Source organism: Brienomyrus brachyistius, unplaced genomic scaffold (assembly GCF_023856365.1).
Source record: "Brienomyrus brachyistius isolate T26 unplaced genomic scaffold, BBRACH_0.4 scaffold33, whole genome shotgun sequence".
NCBI classification, from domain to species: domain Eukaryota; kingdom Metazoa; phylum Chordata; class Actinopteri; order Osteoglossiformes; family Mormyridae; genus Brienomyrus; species Brienomyrus brachyistius.
This window is the reverse complement of record NW_026042308.1, coordinates 3,763,345-3,786,094: the sequence shown is the minus strand read 5'-3', so window position 1 is coordinate 3,786,094 and position 22,750 is coordinate 3,763,345. Positions and strand designations below refer to the sequence as shown.

Here is a 22,750-nt window from a genome sequence, read left to right as displayed (position 1 = left end):
TTTTCCTTTATCCGCTCCATGTCCTTAGTGATGTCCTGCAACTGCTCTTATGTCTGGTGTTGCTGTCTGTCTAGTGTTCTGTCTAGTCTTGTCTGGTCTTGTCCTGTCTACCATCTGTTCTGTCGTCCCCTGTCTAGTCCAGAGTCCAGTCTGGTTCCATCCCTGTTGTCTAACCCCCTTGGACTTCATGGCCGGAGCGCATGCTTTTGGTGGGTTGGGGGGGGGGGGGGGGGGGTACTGTCACATTAAGCAATGCCATTTTTATCCAGTATGCTTGTCCATTTATGTGTCAACGCATGTTCTGACCATCCATGCTCTCTGCCTCCCCACATTTCCAGGTGCTGCCCGGGGGGGGGCACCATCTGAGCTGGAGTCCTGGTTCTGTCCCATGGAGGGGTGACACTGCGAATTGGACCTGCTAACTGTGTCATCCTGGGTGCAGCCTTGAGTGTCACCCTACACAGGCCAGCGTGGAGAACAGGCTTATTGACAGACTTTAATCACACCTCACACCTGGCCTTTAGCAAGCAGCTCCACTCTTTTCTGTTCTCAGTAATATTAGTCTGCGGGGGGGGCGTTGGGCAGCCAGTTGTCCATGGACCTCCAGAGGTCTATTTTATCTCCTTACTTGGGGGTTTTGGTTCCTCTCCTCCGTTGTCATCTGGCTTTCTTTATTTAATATCTTTCTTTCCTTTTTCCCCTTGTGTATCACTCTCTTTAATGATGTTGTAATGTATGACTACACATCTATGTAAAGTGCCTTGGGACGACTCTGTGAGGCACTATATAAAAAGGAAATTAAATGTCCCGCCTCCTCCCTGACGTGGCTCTAACAGGCCATGTTTGCTGCTTGTTGGTCTCACGTCTCGTTCCAGCCCTCGTGTTAAACACTCCCAGCTGTCTCCAGTCTCTTCCATCATTAGTCCTCCATTTGAGTGCTTCCTGGTCCTGTGTTCCCCAGTTCGATCACTGATGTTGTGCCTTACGTGTTGCCGGTTCCATAGCCTCCCATCCTGATCCCAGTAAGTCCCTGTTTGTTGTCTGAGAAACACCTTCTGCACGAGTCTTTCACCCCGGTGACCACGACACCAACCACCAGCGATGTCTGTGGAGCCCAGAAATACCAGCCTAGCTGCACTAGTGCCCAGGCAGCACCTTGACAGCGGCATATTTTCATTGTTATATTTGCCTCACTTGTTCACCACTTTCAGCAACAGTATCTGCTATGTACTAGAACTGTAATCATATGTGAGTGAGTCTGTCTGCTTTGAAGGAGCAGAGATCCCAGCTCCTTACTGTAGGTACAGGGCACAGAAACGGGTAAATCCTGTAAGGTAACATTCTTACAGTCAGCATAGATTCCAGCACAGTTCTGGAATATGAAGTTCATAGTCAGTCATCATTTTGTAGCATTAAAATGTAACTTTTAAATAAATCCTAACAGTATGTGTGATTGTGGGGGGGTGTGGGGTCTCGGGGTGTAACCTCTGTCTCTTGGCTTGTTTCCTGTCCCTCCTGCTGTATGTGTGAAGTCTGCATGTTCTTCCAATGTGGGCTTTCTCCTCCTACTTTGGAGAACATGAAACTGCGATCAGCCGATTGGAATCTCTAAGCTGCCCTTAGTGTGAGTCTGTATGTGTGAGTTTGTGCTCTGCTATAAACTAGTATCCTGTCCATTGTGTCCCCTGCCCTGTGCCACCTGGGACAGGCTCCAGGCTCCCCACCCCCCTGTACAGGATAAGCAGTAATGCAGGACGGCTCCACACTGTTCCAAAGAAATGGCGCTCCAGCTCCCTTCAGGACTTCAGACCAGCTGCTCTCACTTCACACCTCCAGGCTTGTGGGTGTGGTTCCCACTCCTGGTTCTGCATGTACAGCTTGCATGTTCTCCCCGTGTTCCTGTGGGTTTCCTCAGGTTTCCTCATGCTGTTCACGATCATGCAGTTTGGTGAATTAGTGTCTCTTGATTGTCCTCAGCATGTGAGTGAGTGTTTGCCCTGTGATGGACTGGCATCCCATCCAGGGTGTCTCTGCCTTGTGCCCTGTGCTTCCTGTGATGTGTGTGTCCCATAACCCTGTACTGCAATTATTGGAATTTGTTGGATACTTTTTTGATATATGATCTTTCTGTTCCTGGGGATGGCTGAAGCTGGTCCATTAACCTTTGGCTTAAATATAAGAGTAGTGTTCAATTTTCATTATTAGAGTATGGAATTATTTTGGATGATTAAAATGATCACTCTGAACTTGACTGTCCTTCCTAACATAAATACACTCCCTGCACAAACACACAGAAAGAAAAGGAAGAGATTACATATATTTTCATGAATATTGTATATAGAATAATGTAAAAAAACAAATCTGTGCATTGACAGCACTTGTCAAAGCTTGTTCTGTCTAATCCTGACACAGTCTGTCTATAACTGCACATCCCTGCATGTTTCACCTGAAACCACATGATCCCAAACGTGATTCTAAACCGACACAGAAATTCATTCTCAGTAGATCTGCTCTCTTATACCTTTATACCTAATTTCTATCTACTGCACAAAATCAAAGAGTAGGATTATAGTTTGTTTACAGAAAAACAATGTCAGTAGCTGTTATTCTCATAAAAGATAAATAAATGTTCGCTTTGGGTACAGTTTGTATAATGTACTATTTTGTTCATAAACTGCAGCTCCACTGTTTGCCCAGTCTGCTCTTCTCAGTCTGGTCTCAGTCCAAAACCACACCTGCTGCAGTCTGAGAAGCAGGAAGTTCCTCCCACTGTCACACACAGACGACTGTGAGAGAAAACGAGACTGAATCCTATCAGTGTTCGTGGTAAAATGGCAGAAGCCAGAGTTGCAGTGGATGTAAATGAGTTAAGTTGTGCAATCTGTCTAGATCTACTAAAGGATCCAGTGGCTATTCCCTGTGGACATAGTTACTGTATGAGCTGCATTAAGAGCTGCTGGGATCAGGAAGATCATGCTGGAGGTTACAGCTGCCCCCAGTGCAGACAGACCTTCATACCCAGACCTGTTCTGGGCAGAAACACCATGCTGGCTGAAGTGGTGGAGAAACTGAAGAAGACTGGACTACAAGCAGCTGCTCCTGCTGACCAGTATGCTGGACCTGGAGATGTGGAGTGTGACGTCTGTACTGGGAGAAAACACAAAGCTGTCAAGTCCTGCCTGGTGTGTCTGGCCTCCTACTGTGAAACTGACCTGCAGCTTCACAACAAACTCCACCATGCAAAACAGCACAAGCTCATTGATGCCATCGGCCATCTGAAGGACAAGGTCTGTTCCAACCATGACAAACCCCTGGAGGTCTACTGCCGTACCGACCAGCAGTGTATCTGTTATCTCTCTACGATGGATGAACACAGAGGCCATGATACAGTCTCAGCTGCTACAGTAAGGGCGGAGATACAGGTCAGGCTAATTTAAAAGAATTTCCCCTTTCTATCTAAAAGAATTTCCCCAAAGGGATCAGTGAAAGTATCAATTATTGTTATTATCTAAAAGTTAATTTTAAATAAATGGATTTTGTCTTAACACTTGTTCGTGTAATTGCTACGAAACACTCAGATCAAGTCTGGTTCGGTAAAGTTGTCATGACCTACTTGTCCGGTCTTACTAGCGGGGTTACTAGCTTGTCGGATTTAAGGTAGTCTGGGCAAAATGTAAGTAAACGAATATGAAGTCCATTTAAACTGTGGTACCTTACATCCGACAAGCCAGTAACCCTTCATAGTACAGAAGAACTCACTAGAGCCACAGTACAGTAAGGCCGTGCCCGTCGAAGATGTTTGTACGGGACGCCATGACACTCAAAATAAAATAATAAGTATATCAAAAAATATTTAAAAAAATGATAAATATTTCAATAATGTATCCTTTTATTTTTAAATAATTTCATAAAATTTCATGAATTTCATAAAATTATATTTCATAATAACACTTGTCTTCTATGTATAATTTTTAAATTTTACAATTTATTGTTTCGTAATAATGTCGCGATTTTCATTAGACAATTATTATTATAAAATATTATTTTCACAATAAAGTTTAACTTTTCACATTATCGCCATGCATTTCTATACTCCATCAAGAGGAGTTTTGCAAGATTGGCACTGCAGCCACTGGATAAAACTCACACTGTTCCATTGGGACTGGTGTGGTGCTGAGGTGTCACCCACTGTACGGCTGCACTCAGGTTCTCATCCCTGAGGTGGTTCGTCGTGTGGTGGGTGCGGTAAGGCACTGTACTCAGTGTGTGCTCCTTACCTCCGTACCTTACCTTACCTTACCTTACCTTACCTTACCTTACCTTACCTTACCTTACCTTACCTACATCAACACAGTACAAATGTACATGTTAAAAAAGGTCTTTCGGTACTAAGATGTACGTAGATTAATACTTTTCTATTCAAGGTTAAAGGGTTCAGCCTTTAAAGCATTGTGTTGGTTGCCATAGGATAATATTTTGGCTTTCAATGATAACCAGTGAAGCTCAAAATTTATGAAAATATTAACAAAGAGGTTCATTGTTTTGTCTGATATGCTGAATTATGTCTGACTTGGAACAAATACAGTAAAAGTAGTCAGGGCTGGAGTGGGACTGAATATCTAACCAGGAATTCAAGCCCCCGGACAGCCCAATATAAAACTATATAAACAATTACACTGTTATTATATGTTTCTATTCACACATCCATTTGCTAGGCTATTGAACACACATTCTTACCTACACGCTTTAATTTTACCTTCATGTCATTTTTACCGGCACATTTCACTAATATTAATAACGCGTGGAGCAGCTTTGACATAAATAATGAAGCTTCTCCTCAGTGCCTATCCTTCTGTCTCTTCCCCGTGTGGCCAGCAGCCATCGCTGTCCATCCCCTTTGTCCTCTCATCGTCTTTGGCCCTAGTGTGTTCTTCCTTTTCCCCACATGGCTGCATTTGACTCATTGGGATGAGTGTGTGACACAGAGGCTGGGACCAGCTGGTTATGGGTTTGAGGCAGGTCAGGAACCAACCTCACCTCTTTCATTTAATTATTGCTTTTCTATTCTTCCCAGTGCTTGTTAGTTCTATGTTCTGCTTGTGAAGCTTGTGCCTTGTTTTATTATGTTCCATATGTTTCTATACTTTCTAAGTATTGAATTCCTTGTGTGTGTTTCTTACTTTCAGTGTTTGTGGGAGTTTTCCTAGTCTTGTGTTCATTAATATAAGTTACTGCACTTGTTGCCTGTTTTCCCTGCACTGTTGTTATTGGTTAATTGTCTTATATGTCACATCTGCTTCTTTGTTAGTTCGGTACAGCAGCCTGAGCATTAGAACAGAAACCTGCAGTTTTATATCTTGGACCCAGCAGTGTGGCCAGTGTCATTATGCTATGTGAGCTCTGTCTTCAGAGTGACCAATGCAGCTACAACTGGCTCTCCTTGATCATGTGATCATCGCAGCATTGAATAGGTGATATTCCAGCTGGTTTCCACTTCTGTAATCATTCTCAGAGTGGGTCTGCCCATCTGCTGCTGGATTTGACAAAGCCTTTCTCTAGCAGTTGTACTGGTTCTGAAGTAGGTCACACAGAATCTGTCTTACCTTGGATCTGATATCCTCAGGTCCTTGTGTCTGTTCTATGTTCTTCTTCACAGCCAAATTCAGTGCATGTACAATGCAGGTTGTGTGTCTGACACAGGCAATCACATTTTGTGCAGCGTCAGTGTGAGCCATCGGACTTTATTCTGTATTCCCCACTCCTCCATCAGGCTGCCTCGACTGCAGCCATGTTTTCTGCAGAATGAGACTTTGGGAATTTTCCTGCTCCCAATAATAAGGTCGACAGCTCAGTCTTATCATTTATAAAATGGCATTTGACTGCTAAATAAGCTTCCATATGTATGGATGTCCGCATGTCAGATGTTAGTCTTACTGCTTTGGCCTTTCTCACCTCTTCCTTTGCTTTCTCTTTTTCTATCTTAAATGTTTCTGTCACCAAACCCTTTCATGTTTGCCTGGATGGGAGAATGTAGGTTGGATCCAGGATCCCCACAACCTCCCTAAATCCTGCGTTATCCACTATGGTGAAGGGTTGTGCATATTGACCAAAGCCTCATCAATCATTTGTTTCTTGGTCTCTATACTGGGAAAATTATACAGATTATTGGGTAATACCCTCACCCAAATCTGATATTATGTATTCATACAATTAAACTGAACCTTGGACACAATAATGACTAATAATAATAATAATAATTATTATTAAATTAATTATTGAAAATGAATTATTATTAAATTATTATGATGATTAAAACTTACGCTGCAGTGTGTGTGTACGCCGAAATATGTGCTGTACAACAGGTTTGAAACCGGTAATGAGGATTGTGCCACATTTTCAGTTTCCAAAGCAGTCACATGGTTGAGTGCAGAATGAAGCTTCAGATGACCATGGTCACGTGTTCAGGGTGGAACGAAGGAAACTGAAGCTGTGCTTCAGAATGTAGTGAATCGCTTTTTTATTGTCAAGCTTAACATCACTAGCTGCCCCATTCCCTCTGTTAGTCTACGTGTCATTTTCTTAGCTACTTTTTCCCTGGTGAGTTTTGACCCCTTATTGTTCCTTTATTGTCTGTCTTTCCAGTTTGGTTCAGTCTCCTTAATTCCCTTTGTCTTGGAGCTTTTAAGTGGATCCTCACCTTGTTTCCCTGCCTGCACCAGGCTGCGCCCCAACATGCACATTAAATATATGATATGTTCAAATTCTGAAGAATCTTTAATGAATCCCATTTTACACATTTTCCTTTCTGAATTTGCGTGGAACATCAACGATGCAGACTTTGACACAGTTTCCATATGAATGGGTCACAACAGTCCAATATTAAACCAACTTCCCAGCAGATTCAGAGGGTTCAGTGTCGCAGGAGAAAAGATGCATTATTGTTGTTCACAGTGCAGTTTATACACAGTGGCCCATTATCAACTGACATGTGATCTGACATCAATCTAATAGGACGTCAGTAGAGTAGCCGGTCCTGCAGTGCAGCCCAGGACACATTCGCCTTCACATTGCTATAAGAATGTGGCCATATGCAGCCCAGACCACCTCCCAATGTGGGTTGAGTGATCGGATCTCAATGTATCTCCAATGCGTCCTGGGTAATTAGCGCTGTCCACTTGTGATTGGATCACCCAGGACGCATGTTAATACCAGGTGGAAACAGGACCAAAGGGTCTATGTCCATTGAATCCTACCTACAGTCAATAAATCATTAATGAATATCCATCCATCCATCCATCTCCTATCCGGTAATCCAGGTCAGGGTCAGGGGGAGTGCCTGGAGCTTTTCCCAGGCAGCATAGGGCCCAAGGCTGGGGTCCACCCTGGACAGGATGATAAATGAATGTAATCTCAGCTAATGAAACAAACTTGTTTTGTCATCTTGTTTCCTATCTGTAGAAACAAATGGGTGAAATACAGAGGGAATTTCAGCAGAGAATTCAGATGAGAGAGAAGGAGCTGCAGGAGCTGAGAGAGGCTGTGGCCTCAATCACTGTGAGTATGAACCTGAGGAGAAGATAACAGCTGGCTTGTGATCATAATGAATCTTCTCTCAGATTCAACAGATTGTAGATTTACAGACTTGCGCGGATTAATCAAATTAATGCTGCTGTGGGTTATTCTGGGTCAGTGGGATAAAGTTGCTGGATTACAGAGTTTAACCAAGTGTTGCAGCAGTAGTAGTTTATTTATTTAAAAAAATACCATAAAAAGCCCATTTGAGAAAAATGAAACTTTTCATAACCCAGCATAATGCAAATAAACACTAAAAAAGTCACCTATTAAACTGAGACCTAATGGTGACAACCAACCTGCCCCATACAGCCACCAGTCTCTGCCAAATCCCTGCAGCTGACAGTGTATGAGCTTAATGAGGGATCATTTCCAATCAGTGCTGGCTGGGTTTCAGTACCTGAGACGTCCAGCATGGTGTCGCTCCAAACCTCAGCCCTGTGCTGTTTTTATACCTCCTGTCGGCTCACATCTCTATTGTACAATGAGGCTCTCTGGAGTCTCAAAAGGGGCCAATTGTAATTTACTGTCCTCTGCTCCCTGTGTCACCAACAGAGCTCAGCACAGTCAGCAGTGGAGGACAGCGAGAGGATCTTCACTGAGATGATCCGCTCCATTGAGAGAAGACGCTCTGAGGTGACAAAGCTGATCAGAGATCAGGAGAAGGCTGCAGTGAGTCAGGCTGAAGGAGACATGGAGAGACTGAAGCAGGAGATCGATGAACTGAAGAGGAGACACTCTGAGCTGGAGCAGCTTTCACACACAGAAGATCACATCCATTTCCTCCAGGTAACAGAACAGCTACTTTGGCAATAAGAAAACCAGAGTATTCAAATGAATGCATATTGTCATTTGTATTTCAACTAGTCTGTCATTTGTCAGATGTTAATGGTTCTGTTAATTAGATTGCAATACACATTTGTATTGATGAAGCTGTTTAATCAGACTGTTTGTCTGTAGAGGCGCCAGGCTCTTCCTGTCACTCCTGAAGCTGGATTTGGACCCAGAATCTCTGTCAGTCCCAGATCTGATTTTGGGAATTTGAGGAAGGCGGTTTCTGAACTGAAAGATCAACTGGAGAATTTTTGCAGAATGAAAATGGCAGAGATCCATCACCAGGTTAATACATTTTCTAGTCTGTTCATGTTAATATAGACCAGGGCTGGCCAGTCTTACCCAGAAAGGGCTGCTTTTGCTGGATTACTAATTAGAGGACTGATTGGCTGAAGGGTCTCACACCTGTGGTTGAACAGCTGACCTAAAGGTTACCCCAAAGACCTGCGTACACACTGGACTTTGCGGGTATAATTCCCCCTCCCCCCCCCCCCCCCCCCGATGTAAACCGTGCAGAGAGAGTATGCAGTACAGTCAGCCTCACATTTGTGTGACCAAGTCAGTTTGTTTACAATAAGTTTAAATCTTTGTGATAACTGGTGAAAGAGCTTCACATTCTACTGGCTGCAAAACCCAGATCACATGAAACATGTTTCTTCTACATTATAGAAACCAAAAATCTGTATTATGTGTAACTTACCATGATTTGCAGTTTGTTAAAATGCAATTTTATTTTTTATTGTCCCTCATAATGATAATACCCCACTGCTGTTATCTCCACAGTGAGTGAAGTCCATCTTCCACAAGTAAATTCCTTTTACTCACATCGCTGTTTCTCTCTGTCTCCTTCTAGTTACCAAAGACACCGTCCTACCAGTATTAGTGCCCAGGACCAGAGCAGAATTCTTACACTGTGAGTCTGTTCACACACACGCTTCTCTCTCCCTGTATGAGGTGGAGTGTGTTTTATTGTGTTTTATTGTGTTTCATTTTCTACTGCTAGTGGAGCTTCTCTTTCTCTCTCCCGCTGCCTCCTGGTCTTTCACATTTACATGAGCTTTTTATCTCAGTGGACTTTAAATCCAATTGCTAAGTAAGGCAAGTTTATTCAGGGTGCTTTTCCACTGCACCAGGTTCGGTACTTTTGGTTCTTTCCCTTTTCCATTAACTTCCAGTCGAGTACCAGTACCAGAAGTTCCAGTACCAAAAGCATCATTGCAGCTGTGGTACTTTTTCGATACTTCGTGTGGGACTTACAAACACGTTCATTGTCAATTTAAAAAACAATTTTAAAAAGTCTAAAAGCCCAAAACACAAATAAACAGTTAACTAAAAAGAAGTGAGATTGTAGAGGCAGCGTATGACTAAACTCCTGCTAATTTAATTTATTGAAACAAAGCAGCAACAAAAACGTTTTAAGCCCTGATTATAATGAGCTGACAGTGTTAGCAGACCTCAGGTCTTCAGGAAGCTTGTTCCACAGACAGGGAGCATAGAGACTAAAAGCTGCTTTAGCCTGTTTGGTCTTCATTCTGGGACACTGAGTAAACTTTCAGGGGTCTGGATGCTTCACAAGGTTCAAGGAAGTTAGTGCCATTTAGTACCTTGTAGACAAGTAATAATATTTAAACCAATCCTGTGATGCTCAGTAAGCCAGTGCAGTGATTAAGGAGCTGTGTGATATGCTCCACTTCCTTGGTGTTAGTGAGGACTCTGGTGGCAGCATCCTGGACGAGCTGCAGCTGTCTGACTGATTTATTACCAAGACCTGCAAAGACACCATTTCAATAGTCTAGCCTGCTGGAAATAAACACATGAACAAGCTTTTCCGTATCTGGTTTAGAGAGAAATCCTTCTCTCTCTCTCTTATTGGGCTGGTTTCAGCTTCCGTTGGGTGGATCTTAAGCAGACCTTGGGCTGGACCTGGGAACACTGTACTGATGCCTCATTTCCACCAACATGGAGCCGGTGCTGGGCTGGTTGTCACTTGATGCCTTTTCAGAACCTGCCTGTGTTTCCACCAGTTTAGAAAATGAACATAGGTGACAGTGAGAGTAAAGGTTCATATGTATTCCATTTTGTGGGATTTGTTCTTTTCTGTTCCAGAATAAGTTTTATAAGCTGCCAACTGTCCTTTTAACAGTCGCACTATTAAAGATGCCAATAACTGAACTTTGCAATCTGCCTCATGATCTCTTCGCCACTCAAGTGCCATAATATTTTATTTATCAGACCTGTGGCATGGTTTTCATTTACAATGCAAAGTTACTCCGATAATAAGCTGGCTAGTTGTTTTACTGCTGGCACCGGAAATATTAGACAAAACTATATTGGTGATTGACTGAATTATCCAGGTATGCGGATGGTTTGGACACGATGGCCCCTCCCACTTGCACTGATGTTATGAGAACTTTTTTTTTTTGTGGTGGCCTATAGCCTTCTACCTTTGACCGAATCACAGCCATGATATACCGGAGTATCTTCTTATATGTTATTGCTTAATTATACTGCACTCATAAAGCATTATAAACACAGCTATAAATATTTATAAAAAAGCATAACACATTATATCCACCATTATAACGCTTTATGAATGCTTTATGACACACTCAGCTATAAGGCACTATAGATACCTTCATAATGCAATACAAAGCATCCTTAATGCTTATACCGATCATTATAATGCATTATGAAGGTATTTATAGGGCACTAAAGATGAAAGCTTCATACATCATTCATTATGCATAATAAGCATGCCTATAATGTGTTATGCCTTTTGATAAATATTTAAAGCCATGATTATAATGCATAACAATGGATTATTATTTGTTGTGAATTTTTATTTAATTACTAACAACATGGCCTTAAGTGTTCCAGAGATTTTATAATGTTCCGTAATCTGAGCAAATGGAAGCATGTAGATGTTGAACAAAGAGGCTCAGTGAGGATTATAATTCTAATTGATGGTCAGTGTTGACACACCACAGCACACAGTGCACAACACCGAAATGTGTCCTCTGCATTTAACCCATATGTGACATTGTGACATAGCAAGGGGCAGCTAATTCAGCGCCCAGAGAGCAGTGTTTTGCTTAGGGTCCCTCAGCGGTGCCTTGCTGGTCGGGGATTCAATCCAACAACCATTAAGCCACCACTGCCCACTGCCAATAACGGACCCTTGAGGAACTCCACATGTAATTTCTGTTCATTCAGATTCATAATTACCCTTCTGACAGAAAGTAGTGCCTGACTTGTAAAAATAATTCAAACCCATTAAATAAGGTGGCTGCTCCACCTCCTTTCCTAAGTGCTCTAGTCTCACTGATAAAGGGCAAGTAGGAGTAGCTGGTTTGATCAGGGCTGCTGCATAGTTTTCATTTGACCCCATTTCAGTTTAACGCATAAAAATCAAGGTTTATCCTGATAATACAATCAGTCATTAATAAAGATTTTCCAACCAAAGGCTTGATATTCAGTAAAGATCAGTTTAATGTATAAAACACATTGTCTGACCCAGTGTGTAGGTGACACACAACTGGAGTCAGATGAGAGAGAGAGTAGCTGTGGGCTTTGATGCACTTTGTTCCCCCTGAAGTCCTTCCTTCACGTTTGCTCTTTTTGTGCATTCGCTGAGTGTACTTTTTTCAGATTCTTTAATATTGTCCTAAGACGGCACCTGCAGTCTTACCCAAACTGGCTGTGACACTGAACATCTCCTAAGTCTGTGCTTTAGGGCCATGACTTCACACGACACGACTACACTTGCGTGCGTAGTTTACATCTATCTGGAGGATTGAAGGTCATGTCCACCGGGGGGCAGTGCGAGAAAACCATCTTGGTCGGTTCCTTCGTTTCCAGTCTCACTTGTGAGCATGTGGTTGTGGCATTAAATGTAGAAGGAGAAGGGAGTCAAGATGGCGCTCTATCATACACTGTTTGATTAGAGCTGCAAGCCGACTTGTTTTGTTTACCGTGTAGTGTGAACTATATGCAGATTTACTACTGTCTGGATTTATCATCCAGTGACGGCAATAACTATACATAGTCATGATAGGCTCTGAAAAAAGAAAAAATGATGGAAGAGATTAAACAAGAGATTTTCCAACCAAATGTGTTGGACCTTTTCAAATCAGTCACAAACTGATTTTTGGCTTATTTCTAATGAATTAGGAAATATTTAAACAAACATTATAGCTTCACCATTTTCTGACCACCGAGCCATTGACATCCATATATCCATATTGTCATCGTCTATCCATCTATCCATCCATTTTCCAAACCGCTTGGGTCGCGGGGGGTCCGGAGCCTATCCCAGAAGTGATGGGCACGAGGCAGGGAACAACCCAGGATGGGGGGCCAGCCCATCGCAGGGCACACTCACACACCAGTCACTCACACATGCACACCTATGGGCAATTTAGCAACTCTAATTAGCCTCAGCATGTCTTTGGACTGTGGGGGCAAACTGGAGTACCCGGAGGAAACCCCACGACGACATGGGGAGAACATGCAATCTTTGTCATCGTCTACTGCATATAAAATATCTTCAAACTGGATATTAAACAGTTCAATCTTGAGAAAAAAAGTAGATATTTTAAATATAGAATAATTAACTGACTTACACTGGAACAGACCCAATACAGAAAAAAGTATTGCAATAATAATATGATGTAGCAAAATTTGTCAGAAGGTTTAGTAGTGACTTGGCTCGAATCGGAAGAGATGAAGAAAACAAAATTATAAATGAGATTTACTGCTTTAACCTGCAAACCAGTCAGTCGTCTTACTGATATAGAAAATAATGTAGGAGGTGCCTTACAGAATAAATTGTATGATTATATATAAACATAAGGCAGAAGGAGCCTTTGTTAGATTGTGGCAAAAATGGCTTGAACAAGGTGAGCAGAACTCAGCCTATTTCTTTAGGCTGGAAAGTCAGCAAGTCAGGAACAACTGCATTATGCGGGTGAGGATTTATGGAAATGCTGCAGATGACATCAAGAAAATAGCCAAATTCTGCACTGAGTTCTTTAATAATTTGTATGTCAGGAGTCTTGATCCAAAATTTTTGATTTCTTCTGAAACATCACGGGAATAACTGATGTGGATCGTGAACTTTGTGACGTCCAAGTTGGTTTAACTGAGATGTGTGCAGCAATAAATTGCTTAAAAAATAATAAATCGCTGGGAACAGACAGTCTAATCCAGAGTCTTTTTTCATCATTGCTGGAGATTTCAATCAGGCAAATCTGAAGCCAGTTTTCCCCAAATTCTTCCAATATATGAACATCCCAGCTAGAGGGAGAATCTGTCTGGACAATGTTTACACAAACGTTTGTGAGGCCTACAAGGCCCCCCCCCCCCACCTCGGCTACTCAGACCATGTCACTGTGATCATGGTTCCTGTGTATAAATCCCTGCTGAAGCACAACAAACCAGTCAGTAAGAGTGTGGCCAGCTGGTGCCGTCTCAGCTCTCCAAGGCTGCTTTGGATCTACTGACTGGGACATTTTTAAGGAGGCTGCTATAAATGGTGACGCCATCAACCTGGAGGAGTATATAAACTCTGTGATCGATGACCACGAGAGCCGACCAAAGGCCCTGGATGATGAGGGAAGTGCTCACATAGCTAAGAATCAGAAATGCAGCTTTCAGATCTAAAGACAAGGCTGCCCTCAGGACGCCCACAGACAACCTGTCCCAAGCTATGAGGATAGCCAATCAGGCACATGCACAGACGATCAATGTACACTTTAAATGCACCAAAGACACACGCCGTATATGGCAGGGAATTCAGCCAATCACGATCTACGAGCCCATCCTACACATCAATGGCGGTGATGTCTCCCTTCCAGATGAGCTAAACAACTGTTTTGTACAGAATAAGCCGACACCCCCCCCCCCACCCCCCAAGTGAGAAGCTACTTTGTCTGACCACAGCTGATGTGAGAAGTACTCTATCCAGAGTCAACCCACGCAAGGCAGCAGGAGCTGACAACATACTTGGCTGAGTGCTGAGAGAATGCACTGACCACATGGCTGGTGTCCTCACAGAATGCACCTCTTTAAGCCAGTGGTCTGTCCCAGCATGCTTCAAATTAACCGCCATCATCCCAGTGCTGTAGAAGCCATCAGTGACAGGCCTGAATGACTACTGCCCAGTAGCACTCATGTCAATCATCATGAAGTGCTTGGAAAGGCTGGTCATGGCAGTAATACATAAAGACTAATCTTCCCACCTCTCTAGACCCTCTCTGATCTGCATACCGGTCCAACAGGTCTACTGAGGACACCGTAGCCTCTGCCCGTCACCTTTCCCTGACACATCTGGGTAAGAGAGTCACAGATGTCAGGATGTTATTCATAGACTTCAGCTCTACCTTCAACATGTCCCTCAAAAACTGAGGGGGTTAAGCTTGAACACCACTCTCTGCAGCTGGATCTTGGATTTCCTGACAGAGACGCCCCAGTCAGTATGTATGGGCTGCAACACGTCCAACACCATCATCATCAAGTTTGTGGATGATACAACTGTGGTGGGACTGATAAATAGAGAAGATGAATCAGCATACAGAGAAGAGGTGGAAAGTCTGTCTATAAGGTGCAGAGACTATAATCTATCTGTCAACGCTGACAAGGCAAAAGAGATGATTGTGGACTTCAGAAGGACACGTCCTGCCCACACCCCACTCAGCATCAACGGTACTGCTGTGGAGATTGTAAGGAGAACCAAGTTCCTCGGTGTGGACATAACTGAGGAATTTACATGGACAAATAACACCAGCTCCTTATTCAAGAAAGCCCAGCAAAGACTAAACTTCCTGAGGTGGCTGAAATAAGCAAACCTTCCCCTCCCATCCTCACCATGTTCTATAGAGGCACCATCAGCAGTGTTCTGACTAACTGCATTACCATCTGGTGTGGCAGCTGCAACAAATCTGACCACAAATTCCTGCAGAGAGCAGTGAAAACAGCAGAGAACATTATGGGATGCCTCTCCCTTCCCTACAAGCCGCTTTTTGCAAACGCAGTGTCCGCAAGGCCTGCAGCATTGTGCAGGACCCATCACATCCCTCACATGGTCATTCCACACTCCAGCCACCTGAGAGAAGATACTGCAGCATCAGAGCCGGGTCTGCCAGGCTGCGTGGCAGTTTTTACCCCCAGGCTGTCAGGCTCCTCAACACCATGCTGCCTCCCAGGATCCCTCACTCTGCCTCCTCACTGCCTCAACCCCCCCGTAACCCACAGCTAAAGGCCACAGACTGACCCTTAAGCACTGCACTGCACTTAACACTTTGTCACTCTGACATGGGGGCAATAATAAGAATCCCCATTATTCTCTGTCTGCCCCATTATTCTGCTTCTATTCCTATTTTCAGCTGTTAGAAATGTTAGACGTGTTACTGCTGTTACTACTATTATCATACACTGTTTACACCGTGAACTCAGGCTGTTACAGCGTACATGATGGTGAATTCAGGTCTAACTGACTGCAGAAAAAACATCATATATTTAATATAGTTCTAACAATATTGCACATTGTCTGGTATTGCACATTACTGTATATTGCACAATCTACTCCTCTTCCTCAGTTGCACTGTCCTGTAAGTCCTTTGCACATTGTCTTGTCTTGTTCTCTATATTGGACTAAGTTTATGTTTACACTGTGGGCCCTGAGCTTCGCCATTTCATCTCTCTGTATACTTATATATGGTGGAGATGACAATAAAGTTCAATTTGACTTTGATCTCGGGGGTTTGTTCACGGTGCAGCAATTTGGAAAAAGCGGGAACTGAGCTGGAAGGTGAAGCTTTTAATTTACCAGTTGATCTACGTTCCTACCCTCACTTATGGTTATGAGCTCTGGGTGATGTCCGAATAAATGAGATTGTGAATACTGTACAAGCAGCAGAAATGAGTTTCCTCAGCAGGGTGTCTGGGCTCAGCCTTAGAGAGGGTGAGGAGCTCAGACATCCGGGCTCAAAGTACAGTCGCTGCTTCTCCGCATTGAAAGGAGTCAGTTGATAGTTCTAGGATACCTCTTGGATGGCGCCCTGGGGAGGTGTTTCAAGGCATGTCCAACCAGGAGGAGGCCTGGGGGCAGACCCAGAGATTATATATTATATATAACCTGAGAGATTATATATAATATATACTACATTATATACCAGCCTAGATGCGTCCGTGTTGGGAGCGTCGCGTTGGTGCGCTGCTGGAGAGAGGTGTGTGTCCAAAGTGGATTAAAAGACGTTCATATTGTGATCTAAAGACAAACTCACTTTTATTAATAGCTGTTGTAGAATCAATATTAAACTCACTATTTTATTTGTGTCCATTGCTTGGTCAAAATATCAGGCGGATCATTGTGAGCAGCAATAAGTAATAAACATAACAATCTCAAATAATGATAGACATTAATTAGCTTTGCACATTAGTTAATTTTGCACATTGCTTACTGAGCAAAATTAGCACAATACGATCATTAATAGCATAATCAGTTTACTGAATGTGTCTGGCAGGCTGTGGGGTGGACTCTCTATAAAACAAAACAGGTGTTTAGTACCAAATTAGGACCCAATAAACTCATTTTTAATTCTTAATTAAAAATTAAGGATGGCATGGTGGTGCAGTGGTTAGCACTGTTGCCTCACACCGCTGGGACCTGGGTTCGAGTCTCCGCCTGGGTTACATGTGTGCGGAGTTTGCATGTTCTCCCCATGTCGTCGTGGGGTTTCCTCTGGGTACTCCGGTTTCCCCCCCCCCCAGTCCAAAGACATGCTGAGGCTAATTGGAGTTACTAAATTGCCTATTCAGTAGGTGTGCATGTGTGAGTGAATGGTGTGTGAGTGTGCCCTGCGATGGGCTGGCCCCCCGTCCTGGGTTGTTCCCTGCCTCGTGCCCATTGCTTCTGGGATAGGCTCCAGACTCTCCGCGACCTAGTAGGATAAGCGGTTTGGAAAATGAATGGATGGATATATATATATATATATATATATATATATATATATATATATATATATATAAAACCGCACACACACACACAAATAGAATATATGTTATATATTAGATAAGTGCCAGAAAAATCGATGGATGGATGGAAATGTATGAAAAATAATGCTGCTTATGAAAGTAGGTAAGTAAGAATTTCAGGTTAGAATTTCATTGTACCTTGTACGCATGACACTGCTTTCTTAGAAACTTATACTGCCATTAAATTTTGAAGACGCTGTACAAAGAAGGACACAATAGTGATCGGAATATTTTTTTCTTGTCTGTGAAAATATACAGCTCTTCTGGACACTCATTCTTAAAAAAATCAGATGCTACTTTAATACTATCTGTACCGTTAGTAAAGACAATGTTCCGTGACAAAACGTGATCATACTGCCACCCCAATTTCTGGTGGCACTGCACGTCGCGCATGCGTCTTGTTATCCTCATGTAAGTGCGCAGACGAAGCCGGAATCAACGCAGAAAACGTGGCGGCCAGACTGGTACCTCTCCGCGCGCGTATAAGCGGACGTGTTTGTATAGACTTTTATGATGCATTTTACTCCTCCGCGGACGACCGCCTGCCGCACTCCAAATTTGTCTTTAAACGCCAACATAGATGATTTTGATGAGGATTGGGGTAGTTTGCAAACCCTACAGCCAATTTTCAAGGTAATAGAACTGTTACATACATATAAATGCGTATGCATATGTGTGCGGATTTGTCCCAAATTGAAAATCTCACCCCAGCCAGTTGATCAAAGTTGGCAGCCCTGTGAACTGCCGCTCTGAATTTGTAAAACGTAGGGAAACATACATAGACCTCGCGGCTGTGGTACGTGTGCAGGGAATATCAGAATTACTACTAATACTTAAATAGGACACGTGCGCATGTGCAAAGTACACAGCTTGACCAGAGAAATATGAACGTTTCCATGTACGCATACGCGGTGTAATACGCGAGTGCTGCGCTTTGCGGAGAACCAGCCTAGATGCGTCCGCGTTGGGAGCGTCGCGTCGGCGCGCTGCTGGAGAGAGGTGTGTGTCCAAAGTGGATTAAAAGACGTTCATATTGTGACCTAAAGACAAACTCACTTTTAGTGGTAATCTTTGTTGTGTAATTTTATGGTTAATATGTTTGATGAATGCTGTTTGTAATTTTATTTACCTGTAATTAAGCCTATTAGTTTAACAAGCGCCCCATTTTGGCGGCTCTTCCCGCCACCGTCGCGCGCCCACTTTATGTTTCATAAACTTCAGTTCCCGCTTCGTTAGGGGAAGCTGTGCTGTTTTTATATCGTACAGAAACATAAAGTACAGGCGGCCTGATGGGATTAATGATTCTTCCTCCTGCCTACAGACTCCTGCCAGCTGACGCTGGACCCGAACACAGCAAACAGACACCTGTCTCTGTCAGGGGGGAACAGGAAGGTGACAGGGGGGGCAGAGCGGCAGCCATATCCTGATCATCCAGAGAGATTTGACAGCTGCCTCCAAGTTCTGTGCAGAGAGAGTCTGACTGGCCGCTGTTACTGGGAGGCTGAGTGGGATGGAGATGGAGCCTGGATAGGAGTCACTTATAAAGGGATCAGGAGGAAAGGAGTGAGGGACTATGGGCTTGGAGCCAATAACAAGTCATGGATGCTTATCTGCTCTCCTCACAGACACTCTGTCCGGCGCAATAATAAACACACTGTCATACCCATAGAGCCCTCAGGCTCCCGCAGAGTAGGAGTGTATCTGGACTGGGGGGCTGGTGCTCTGTCCTTCTACAGAGTCTCCTCTGATGGACTGACCCCCCTGCACAGATTCACCTCCTCATTCACTGAGTCCCTCTATCCAGGGTTTGGGGTTTATCCAAACTCCCCCGTGTCGCTGTGCATGCTGGGATAGCTCACTGTGTGCTGGAGGAATCATTTTTACCGTATCAGAGTCTCACATGTCGCTGCTTCTCCGTGGCAAAAAGGTAAAATCTCTGCTTTATAACCAGTATAACCCTTTTTACTCTGTCTGAAGTGTGACGTATGTTAATAATTGGGTTCTGTAAGCTGAACAAACATACAAAATGACTGTTTTTCTCTGACTTATGTTCTATGTTGGCTGTTAATGCACCAAAACTGCCTAAACAAATTCATAGTACATGCAGTTGTACCAATAGAGTGAATTCTGATTCTGAATAAAATAAAATATAATGAAATCTAAGCCTGATGAGTGGGGGGAGCTTTTCCCCTCCCCTCTATATGTATATTTTATATTTCGGTCTATATATTGTATTTGCTACCTGTACACTGACAATAAAGGCTTCCTATTCTATCCCATTAATGTCCCGGTTCCGCGCTGCCCAGAACGTAACTGAGTAACAGACTTAATCCGCGCTCTCTGCTCACTGAGCGCAGCAGCCTGATATCGCAGCGGCGACGCTTTGGCCAGCAGGGGGCGGCAGACGGCAGACAGTTTATTAACTCAAAACCTACAGCGGTCCTGAGGTAACTTAGTAAAGATAATGATATAATCAAATTAATCATATATCAACTAAGTAAACATAAATAACATAAAATCTTAATAAGTCACGTTAGTACAACAACAGAAAAGCACCTGATCATCATCAAGTAGTGTAGGTGATTACCAATTACCAGAAAAAAACACATAAGTCCTGTTTCATTAGGAATCCTGAGATATATACAGTACTGTGCAAAAGTCTTAGGGAGTCATAGGAAATGTTTAAAGCTATTTATCTGGGTAGTAAATTTATATTTTCTCAGTATGAAAAAGAAAATGTAATATTAGAACATGTGCAAATTATGAGTAAAACAAAAAAACTAAAAGGAATTTCTTATGTTCTCCAAAAAGTTACTGATATCTTGTTGGATGGCTAGATGAACACCAATATGGTTCCTAAACCTCTCCTCAGGTTCACCTCGGCCATTTCATGTATTTGTTAAATTTCACGACCAGCTCACTTAATTAATTAATGAAACTAGTTTTATAAAGTCACTGAGGTACTGATTAGCTATATGAGGTGAGCTAGTGGTCATGTCAAAAAATACATGAGTATATTGAAAATACTGCCAATACTGGGATGACTTTAGGAGAGATTTTGAAACGGTTAAGGGCAAACAGTTTGACATAATACATAATATCATAGGTTTAAATCAACATGGAGATCATTTTAAAAGTTTATGTGACTGCCTAATATATATATATATATCCATCCATCCATCCATTGTCCAAACCGCTTACTGGGTCGCGGGGGGTCCGGAGCCTATCCCGGAAGCAATGGGCACGAGGCAGGGAACAACCCAGGATGGGGGGCCAGCCCACAGCTGTTTCTGCTCCCATTGCATTAATATGGAAGCTATCTGCTTGTGTTGATGTTTCGCCTGATATTTCAGGTGATATTTGCGATGCAGGCGGGTGGACTGGGTGGTGGTACTGTTATAGTGGGGTTTGCTGGATAGATGGACGATTCACAGTTTATATTCCATGAAAGTCCACATATATTGTTCCATTCACCCTATTCATGTGCACCATCGCAGTGGCCGGCGTCCAGGCAGGATGTTCACCAGCACTTTTCAATCTCTTAATGCATGTTACAGTGAGCAGCTGCCATTCTGGGAAAGTCTGGCTTCCCTCTTGGGGACATGATCAACAGAACAACGTGTGAAAGACAGTGAACTAGAGTGATGTGTTTTGGGGTAACTCTCAGGGGGGAGGCTGATTTATCACTATTTACCCAATTGTGAGTCAAAGTCAGAAAACAAAAGCCTTTGTTCTGTTTTGGGCTCCTGCGCCCAGATGGGGTGACTGGCCCTGCAGGCTGTTTGACTTCACTGGCTTGTTGTCAGACAGTTTAGCTGTACCTGTGGCTCAGATCACGTGGGGACTTGTGGAGCCCATCAGCTGGGTCCAATAAATCTGACTGCCGTAGTCACAGTTAGCATTAGCACAACTTCTCTATCCATGGCCTTCTCACTTCATAAGTCAAAGTCAACTTTACTGTCATTGTGTATGAGCACAACGAAATGGAGCAGTAGGGCCAATAAAGGCAGTAGAATAGAATAAATAACAATAAAGGCAGTGCGACAATTAGCGTCCTGAATATATATACATATATATATGAAATTGCTAATGGCCACATTCGGATTCAGATATAAAGTCAAAGTAATTAAAAATCTGGGGCCGAGTGCCTGAAAGACTACAAGTCCTGCTACAGGTTATTGTGTTTGTGTCACAGTCAAGTTTCCAGCAAATCCAAGTAACTCTGGGCAATGACATACAGTGGTTTGCAAAAGTATTCAGCCCCCTTGAACTTTTCCACATTTTGTCCACTCTTCCATAAAGGGCAACTTTGTGCAGTGCACGACTAATAGTTGTCCTATGGACAGATTCCCCCACCTGAGCTGTAGATCTCTGCAGCTCGTCCAGAGTCACCATGGGCCTCTTGGCTGCATTTCTGATCAGCGCTCTCCTTGTTCGGCCTGTGAGTTCAGGTGGACGGCCTTGTCTTGGTAGGTTTACAGTTGTGCCATACTCCTTCCATTTCTGAATGATCACTTGAACAGTGCTCCGTGGGATGTTCAGGGCTTTGGAAATCTTTTTGTAGCCTAAGCCTGCTTTAAATTTCTCAATAACTTTATCCCTGACCTGTCTGGTGTGTTCTTTGGAATTCATGATGTTGTTGCTCCCAATATTCTCTTAGACAACCTCTGAGGCCGTCACAGAGCAGCTGTATTTGTACTGACATTAGATTACACACAGTTGCACTCTATTTAGTCATTAGCACTCATCAGGCAATGTCTATGGGCAACTGACTGCACTCAGACCAAAGGGGTCTGAATAATTACGCACACCCCACTTTGCAGTTATTTATTTGTAAAAAATGTTTGGAATCATATATGATTTTCGTTCCACTTCTCACGTGTACACCACTTTGTATTGGTCTTTCACGTGGAATTCCAATGAAATTGATTCATGTTTGTGGCTGTAATGTGACAAAATGTGGAAAAGTTCAAGGGGGCCGAATACTTTTGCAAGCCACTGTAAACCACAGGCATCCCCCTAACGGTAAGAAGTGTGATCCGCTTACGACTGACACGCAGTAGAGACAGGATCCCATCCAACACGGGACCCACTATAGGCTCACACAGAAATAAAGGAGAAAAACACCAGCTGCCTTTTCCAAGCTGTTTACATTCCTGCGCTTCCTCATGGTGACAGTAACAGCCCGTGTCACATGACCACTGTCATGTCCTACCCATCACACCTGCCTGACCCTCCTGTCTCCTCATTAGCGTGACCCTGATGATTCATGCCTGTTGCTTGTTGCCCCTCGTTAGTCTTTGCATTTAAG

The 22,750-nt window shown here is 43.3% G+C and overlaps 2 protein-coding genes across 2 annotated transcripts in view; both read left to right on the top strand.

The window, feature by feature from the left end:
- The window catches only part of LOC125721434 (uncharacterized), a 55,802-nt gene that overhangs the window by 9,248 nt on the left and 23,804 nt on the right, over positions 1-22,750 (top strand). The window lies entirely within an intron of this gene.
- LOC125721432 (tripartite motif-containing protein 29-like) overlaps positions 2,991-22,750 on the top strand; it is a 94,263-nt gene continuing 74,503 nt past the window's right edge. The window contains exons 1-5 of the mRNA XM_048997337.1: positions 2,991-3,422; positions 7,459-7,554; positions 8,128-8,361; positions 8,533-8,691; positions 9,260-9,319. Of these exons, the coding sequence (XP_048853294.1) occupies positions 3,045-3,422; positions 7,459-7,554; positions 8,128-8,361; positions 8,533-8,691; positions 9,260-9,289 (897 nt within the window). The 5' untranslated portion in view covers positions 2,991-3,044 and the 3' untranslated portion in view covers positions 9,290-9,319. The remainder of the gene's footprint in view (positions 3,423-7,458; positions 7,555-8,127; positions 8,362-8,532; positions 8,692-9,259; positions 9,320-22,750) is intronic.